Source organism: Gobius niger (genome assembly GCF_951799975.1).
Source record: "Gobius niger genome assembly, chromosome: 21".
NCBI lineage: Eukaryota > Metazoa > Chordata > Actinopteri > Gobiiformes > Gobiidae > Gobius > Gobius niger.
The window spans coordinates 10,608,060-10,616,708 of record NC_136872.1 but is presented as its reverse complement, the minus strand read 5'-3'; the positions used below and the strand labels follow the sequence as shown (position 1 = coordinate 10,616,708).

Here is an 8,649-nt window from a genome sequence, read left to right as displayed (position 1 = left end):
GGCGCGGGCTGGTGGCGCGGGCTGGCGGCGGCTTGTACGGGCAAAATGTCGGCAGCAAAAGTGATGAAATGTTTAGAGAAAATGATGCTTTATATGGTATGAGTGTGATAGACGTAAGCAGCAAACACACGGAGAGGTTGGTTTCCTGTTGCTTTCACAGTGTTAGGGTTTGGGACTGGGACATTGGATCGTGTGTCAGTTGCGTATGATATGTCTGTATTGTTTTTACGTTACACATGCCAATGCCAAGCAGAATGAAGTACCAACATGAATATGATGCTGTGGGAGGAAACGGCATCTTTTAAGGGAACAACTACAGGCAAAAGTCAGTGTTTTCAATGTTCAGGTTTTGGGCCAAATTGGTCTCTTAACATATAAACGTTCATCTGGAAACAAAAACAAAAAAACTAATCTTCACAATATTGTTGCACTGATTCAATGTTCCTCCATTGATTCATTTGGAAAATTGTAAAATCAAGGATCATTTTCTCAAAATGTGTTTTTTTTCCCTCACATTTTGGCAACAATGTCTCCACATCAGCAGCAGCCGCAGACTTCAAACTTTTCTTGGACTTATGAACAATATTTTGAAGTTTTTATTTTCAATTTTTGAGGGATTTTTGAATATCTAATTGTAGACCTGAGGCCTCAAAGCTTGTCTACAAAACAAGTACATTACATTGCCTTTTTATGTCATTTTAGTTCCTCAGAAGAGAGTATTAGAGTAAATATGTTATTACTGGTGGGCCCTGAGAGAATTTTGGATCTGTAAGGGGGCCGTGATGTCCTGGACTTTGGGGAAGGCTGCCCCATCATATGTTTTCTTCATGTTTTACATTCATGGCAACTGGCTATCAATAGTAGTTTTTTGTTGCTGTTTCTTTCAGCCTTGACTCTGTTTGGGTGACTGACAACTATAGTGACGTTTACTTCGATGCAGGTCTGACGCATTCTGGTAGGAAATAAATGACTCATTTCTATTTTTAAGTTGCTTGAGGTCAATACTGCCTCTTGTAATGTGTTAAATAATGTGTGCAATATATGGTCATGAAATGCCAGTAAAATAAAGCATCTAAGTATGCCCCTACAGGCCATAAGCGTCACTGCATGTTGCATTTTTTTCCCCCTCATAATTGGAGAGAGGGGTACTGTACATCCAATTACACAAAGGAGATTATTTTGTTCCAATCAAATGGCTGTAAATACTGCTTAAGTGGCGCTAGCCCGCAGTTAGCTTTACCCGTTAGCCTGCTAGCCTCTTCTTATGGATTCCATTAGTGTGTATTGGTGGCTCCGACCCGGAGTCAGGAAAGTTGCAAGCGTAGTTTTCTGGCCAGAGGCACCAGGGGGAGATGAAAGACCCCCCAAATCATCCCATTAACACTTGTATTACCCCCAGAGGGACTACGAAAAGGATTTATTAAGGTAAACAAGTTGCTTAGTGCTGCTTTAAATATAAACTGTTAAGGTCTATCTACCAACACGCTCAGTTGGTTTACATGTGCAATAGTAGCATCCCAGTCGCTATTCAAAATGCCGTTATTGCAGTGATTTCTGAGATTCTGAGCCCTACACATAATAATACTTGAGAATTAAAGCGCTGCCGGCCCGTAATTCACCTGGAGGGCTCCGTGCGGTGGGCTGCCCCGGTCCCATAAAGCCGCGCCAGGGCTAAATTAAAATATCAGCCTCAAACAGAGCTGCCAAAGTGACAGGATTACGGCGCAAAATGGCCACTAGCGGATGAGGGAATTGCACAATGAAAATGGGACAGAGGAAAAAGCCTCCTATTCTCTTGGCAGTGGCGGCTCGCGCGCTGCATGAAAAAGCTCATGGAAATAACGGCTTTGGCGGAAACCGACTGCCTTTGTTGTGACTGGTTACTCGCACTCGACGTTCAGACGTATTTGCATTCCGTTGTTTGTTTGGTGTTTGTTTTTTTCTTTCTTCTTCTTCATGGGAAACTTTCTAGACACAAAAAGTAGCCAACACTAGCTTTGAGAGGGTCGCATCAGGTAGGGCATCTCGCATAAATCAGCATGCAAATCGCCGCTCACTAGGAGAACGCGGACCCAGAAGGGATTATTTAACAGGGAAAGGGTTGGTTGTTGGAATCGAGGACAGGCTGATCCCAGGTCTGTCTGCGGTTCCTGTGGGGTTTTCTTCAGGCATTCAGCACATGACTTTTGTAGCGTGTGAAGGTTCGCCTATTGCCTTTCACCATTGTTAACGCATTCCAGAGAGCAGCTCAACCCCCACTCCAAAACTCCTAGGCCATTTTATGACTTTTGGGATGTCGTCACTTCCTGTCTTGTGAATGGCTGATAAGATCGAATACAGTTCAGGAGAAAAAGACTGTGACGATCTATCCTAACCCTCACAGCCAGAAATGAGAACTCTCTATTGACCTTCGAATTGGACTAAAGACTGAATCTCAAACATCCGATTTGAGTAATAAGCCAATTCTTCAATTCATGGACAGTGAGAATGAACTCAACCAATCTGTTCTAATGATGAATTCTTCCCCAGGTCAACAAAGACGCAATGTACAAACATACTGTCGAAATGTTGTTTGGAAAGTTGTGAAGTTGTTAATGTGTTTATCGCAATAGAAGTGTATTTCTTGAATTCTCTCCCAAAGACATTCCCACTTGGGATCGTCATATCGAGTTACGGACTGAATCGATTGGTCGAATCCACGGAGAAAAAGGGGCCGCCCCCTTGGTATAAAGGAAGGAGAAATAGCCAGAAACTTCCCTTGCTCTTCTTTAAAAAACGCGCTTCTGAGAGGGTTGGAGAAGGAGAGACGGCAGGATGACATCCCCCGCTGAACTCTGACCTCTCCTTTGTCTCAGATGGACCACAAGAACTTTAAGTTTGAGCCCGTCGTTTGACGTGATTTGTAACTATCTGTTACTTCTTTTAAGAACATTTGCATTTTTCCTACAAGACAACAACATTTTTGATCGCTGAGCTTTCAGCGAAACCAATTTGAGTCTAGCTGGTCAATCCAAACCCCAAGGCCCCGAGGAGCTGGAGAGAGACCCCCCGCCTCGCCTGCATCAGCTTGAGAATCGCCATGCGAGAGACCATACCACGACCACAGGCCGTCGGACACCAGGACTTTGGACCGCCTGACCACAGTTGGAGTGGAAAGCCTTTCTCTCACGGTCGTAAGCTCATAGACCTAGCTCAATAAGACTCACATAACTTCTCAGAAAACCACCTTATTGACTTTCAGATACAATTTTAGAACATTTTATCTGATTATTCATCCTGTTAGCCTTCTAGGTTACTCTGTTTGCACTTTAATATTTAATGCCGTCTGTTAATTGATTTTGATCATTAAACCTCCATAAACCACAGTTTGCTTTGGTAATGTCTGTGTTTATTATTCAGACTAAGGGTCCATGTGTACGTCCAAGACCTCACTTCCTTCAGATAAATCTGTAGTTTAGCTTCCTATTCTTACTTTTATTTTGTTCGCTTTTCGAACTGGTGCCCCGTTAAATTTTAAGGCTAATCTACAACTTATTAATTAATTAATAAACAAATTAATTGATTAATAAACCCTCATACCCTACACTTTAATAACTCTGTGTCGATATGTGGAGACCGGGCTTCCTCCTATAAGACAAGAGACTATGCTAACAAGAAAGCTATTTGATATGCTAAAGCCTCTTCGTAAATGCTACGGGCCTGGTCAGGTGCGGTGCTCTCTGGAATGAACGCTTCAGACTTTGTAGAAGAAGAAAAAAAAAGCAGCCAAAGTGTTTTTCCAAGAAGGTAAAATAAGGTTAGACGGAGACTTTGTGAAAAAGAAAAAAAAAAAAAAAGGAGGAGAGAGGGAGAGAAACAGAAATCCTCAAAAGCTGTGATATAATCTGTTCAGTATATTCTTACAAGCCGGCGCTGCCCTTACGCAGTCTGCATACAAATGTGAAAGAATTACATTCCCCTGACTACTGCAACCGAGAGCCAACTGTGCATGTTCTCACCGCACTTACAAGTTCCTCTGAATGCCCTTTGGATTCTAATATTTATGCCCTAACCGTGTGTTCGGGGAGTTGGAATAAAGTGGAATGAAGGCCGGATCTGAGAGGAGATGTGTTGTTGGAGTGTTTTTTTTTTTTTTTTTTTCAGTGAATATGTCCGTGCCATCAAGTCATTCAGAATGTTCAGGTGATCTCAGTAATACGTACTGTACATTTAAGAACAATAAGGAGGAAGTTAACAACTATTTAAAAACTGTGGCTTTGGCCTGGATGAAAGACGACTTCATGACTGTTATAATCCTTCTCTATCAAAGGTTGGAAAGCAACGGTGGCAAATCAGTGACCGGATGAAGAAGATTATGTCGGAAAACAACACGACAAGTATCAACGATTTTGGAGTGAGTGCAGAATGTATTACATAAAAATAATAATAAAGTTGCCAGGTGGTAAATACTCGACACAGAGATCTCCCATGTGTGTTAACATGCACTGTCCTGGCCAAATAAACCAATAAACAAATCTTTAAATCAAATATGACTACATTTCATTTAGACTGAATGAGGTCCACACTAAAAGAAGTTCAAACAGTAGGTGTTTATTAAAAGGACAAACATTACCGGCGACGTGAGAATAAGCAGTGGCCTCCCTCTCTCTTGGTGCGGCTTAGGACTAACACCTGAACACAAATAAAGCACAAATAAAGCAGTTATTTACTTACATACTTACTTACTTAACCCAAAACAATATTTAACCTTAAAACAATGCAGATTCTCAGTCATCCAGGTAGTTAATCAACTCAAACAAAAGGGGTGAATCAACACAACTGGACTTACTTTTAAAAAGAGCAGACAGTTTCGCCGTCCATCCAGACAGCTTCCTCAGAGCTGTTGTCTGTGGTGACCACACCCACCAGATATAGACGTTGTGGGCGCGGATGGTGAATACCCAGTGACGGTAGATGACGTCATTGGCGGAGGCCCCAGACATGAATGGCTCTGTCCCGGGTGTTGGACAGCTGGAACCTGTCCCCCTCGTCTGTTGATGACCACCGCTCAAACCACCGCTGCTCCTTGTCTGTTGGACAAGGAGCAGCGGTGGTTTGAGAGAGGGGTCAAGGAAGCCATACATGAGAGAGCCATGCGCCCGGCCATCAACAGACGAGGGGGACTTAGGTTCCAGCTGTCCAACACCTGGGACAGAGCCATCTGGAGGATGCCCTCTGTCAGTGACGTCATCCGCCATCACTGGGTATTCACCATCCATAACCACCACATCTATATCTGGTGGGTGTGGTCACCATGGACAGCAGCTCTGAGGAAGCTGTCTGGATGGACGGCGAAACTGTCTGCTCTTTTTAAAAGTAAGTCCAGTTGTGGTGATTCACCCCTTTTGTTTGAGTTGAATATTTAACCTTGTTAAAAAAATAATATTTATTGACCTTTGTTTAACCAGGATAGTCCCACTGAGATTAAGAATCTCTTTTTCAGGGGAGTCCTGGCCCCAGAGGGGAATCTATTGTACATGTTTTTAGTGGTAGGGGAAACCGGAGTACCCGGAGGAAACCTACGCAGACACGGGGAGAACATGCAAACTCCACACAGAAAGGCCCCGTTCAGGTGGGAATTGAACCCGGGACCTTCTTGCTGTGAGGCGTGAGCGCTAACCGCTGCGCCACCGTGCCGCCAAAAAAAGAGAGAGAGAGGGAGATGGACGGGAGAGAGAGGGACGGGAGGGAGAGGGAGGGGGAGGGGGAGAGGAGAGGGAGTCTTCATGGCCTCAGCCAGGCGTGGTGGTTCAGTTGGTCCAAACCTAATCTCTGAGTCGGCTCCACTCGAAGACACGCCTCCAAGAAGTCCTGGCACTCTGTAAAAAAACAAAAGAACAGTTAAGAATCAGTGTGTAGTTTACAAACACACTGTAAACTGCAGTATCTATTTTTACTCCATCTTGTTCTGCTGATACTTTACCTTGGGACAGGCCGCTGGGACATGCCAAGTCTCCGTTCCTCCAGGCCTCAGTAGTGAACTCCCCCTCCTCGTCAGAGCGCAGTAGCTCATAGAGCAATGCCCCGGTTTGCCACACGGAGGTGGGGCCAGCGTTGTACCTTTTTGTCAGTACAAACTCCGGGGGGGCAAAGTCTACTGTCCCTGCAATGTTTAGAAACAATGTTTTAGACACAAATCCTTGAAGCTGTTATTACTCTAAATCGTACTTACCTGAGAACTCGCTGTACGGCTCAGACTGGACGCGGCAGCCACATCCGAAGTCGATGAGTCGCACGCGGGGCCCGGATGGAGTGTCCTGTAACAAGAGGTTGTCCATCTTGATGTCCCGATGGAAGACCCGTCTCTCATGGAGATGGTTCAGGGCCGCAGCCAACTGCCGCGTGATCTCCTGTAAGACACAAAGACAAATATCTGAGTTAAGTAAAAGTGAAATGGACAAATGTACACCACTATTGCTAACAATACTAGTAAGTTAGTAACTACATGCTCATTATTGCTGTATACCACCAAAACTAGTCCTTTCTGTGACTATGATCATGATATTTGATTGTACCTTGGCGAGGCCTTCCGGGAGAGGTGCATGCTCCATGCAGTAGCCAAAGAGGTCCTCTGCCGGTGTGGGTCTCTCCATGACTAAGATGACCTCGTGGTCCACGCTGAACCAGTCCAAGATGGACACCGAGGCATTACGGCCCTCGGAGTGTGGCCCAGATCCGGCGAGGTGCATGAGGAACACCTCCTTTGGGATGCTATGCAGCTGGGTTCCCTTGGTCTAAAGAGGATGAGAAAGATGAGATGTCAGTCAAATGTTACAATGATTATATGATTCAGTGTTCAAGACACTTACCACAAGGACGAACTCCACGTTGGCTCTGTGGATATGCTTGATAGCCACCTGGAAATGAGAACACAGACAACTTAATACTCCAGAACAAACAACTATGAAATGTAAATAGTTTAGAAATGTAAGAAAGACTTACAGGCAGAAGATCCGCCCTCCGAACTCCAGCGTAGACACAGCCGTATCCACCTTCTCCCAACATCTCCTGCTCATCGTACTTCCTCCTGAAGTCTGCAGGATCTGGAAAAGGCCAGAACAAAAGTGTTAGTAAATTCACAGTAAATATATAACGTTATGTAATATTTCTACCGATACATACCTCCTGCTGTCAGCAGGCTTGGTTTGGGCCTCTTCTTCCGCTCTCTGCGCCTGCGCTCGGCTCCTCTCTGGGTTTTGGTGGAGGATTTGGGCGGCGGTTTGTCCGAACGGGAGCGTTTAGCCGGACAGTCCAACCCTGGTTCAGTGTCAGAAGCCTTTCTCTTCTTCGAACTGGGACCAGGCAGTTCGTTTAGAGGGCTTGTGCTGTCCCGGACACGAGGCTCCGGGTCTAAAACAACACAATGTTACACATTAGGTTGATGTAATAGAGAAAACAATATGACAAGCAACAACTAAACCGTTATTTAGTTCACACTTATGACTCCATGTGATCTTAACCTCTTAACCCCCACATGAACCGAGCACATTTCCAACAGTTTGGCTTTACCCAGATCTAAAGCAAAAAGTGTCAGAAGAGCGTCAAAAACGCACCGGAAAAGCGAGATACTGACAAAAATGAGATGAAAAAGTGACGAAAACACGACAAAAATGTGACCAAAAAAGGCAGTGACACCGCAAGAAAAAGGTTACGATCAGTTTTATAGGTCTTAGCTTTCAAATGAGGCGTCACTTTGGCCTATATGATGTAAACTTTTAGTTTTGGGCAAAGCTGAAGTGGAGAAAATGTGCTCGGTTAAAGCGGGGGTTAAGATGTTACAAAACCTGCTACTTCTCTGAAAATCTATGACTAAACGATGACTCCTACAAATGTACAACTGTATTTACCAGAAAATAACACCTATATTTACCAGAAAATAACATCTATTTAAGTAATTGCTGGTTTAAAAGTGCCAAGATCTGTTTCTTGTCCGATTTGACCAGTCCAGGATCAACTCGGTCTAAAACCATTAAGAAAACCTTTCGTCTGACACTTACCTCGCAAGACCACGGTGAGTTCATCCACGGTGTAGATCATCTTCTGTGCCATTGTTCCAAAATGTGACAAAAGTGGTCAAAAAACTCGAAAAAGTGCTGAAACACAGGTAAATCTGTCGCTCGGTTAACTCTGTGAGTGTAGTTAAGGAAAGATTGGTTACCTTGGTAAACTATGTAGAACGTTGTCCCGGCGACAGTCGCTGTCATTTAGATTTTGATTTAAATTTGAAAATAAACACGGAAGTGCATGGAGTGAGTGCAGGAGTCAGTATTTCCTATTAACAGCATTACACTTTCACAAGTCGTAGCTAAAAAGAAAATGTACGGATTAGAAAAAATTATCATTAATATCAGTCACTGGGTCCATGATCTCTCTGTACAAGCCCAAAAATGTCCTCAAAGACAAAATAATTTTTCCTCTATATTATAGTATAGGCCTTTAGAACGCTGTGATGTCACCTGCAACCCAGAAATAGCTAACTGTGATTTTGCATAAAGTATAATACCATTTGAGGTAATATGGCCCAACCATGGCCCACCAACACTATACAATGGCCCTCATTTATCAACATTGCGTACAAAAATGGTGCATGTGTGGTGTATTTGTGACATA

At 43.9% G+C, this 8,649-nt stretch overlaps 1 protein-coding gene across 1 annotated transcript; it reads right to left on the bottom strand.

Annotated features, from left to right (window-relative positions):
* Nucleotides 1-5,763: 5,763 nt before the first annotated feature.
* LOC306980611 (serine/threonine-protein kinase pim-3-like) lies at nt 5,764-7,393 on the bottom strand (the record flags this gene model as incomplete). The annotated part of the gene is made up of 7 exons (XM_079580037.1): nt 7,162-7,393; nt 6,982-7,082; nt 6,849-6,896; nt 6,555-6,773; nt 6,212-6,389; nt 5,963-6,142; nt 5,764-5,858 (listed from the first exon to the last, which is right to left on the bottom strand). The coding sequence occupies exons 2-7, from the start codon at nt 7,042-7,044 to the stop codon at nt 5,764-5,766; spliced, it is 783 nt and encodes a 260-aa protein (XP_079436163.1). The 5' UTR covers nt 7,045-7,082; nt 7,162-7,393.
* Between the last annotated feature and the right edge of the window lie 1,256 nt (nt 7,394-8,649).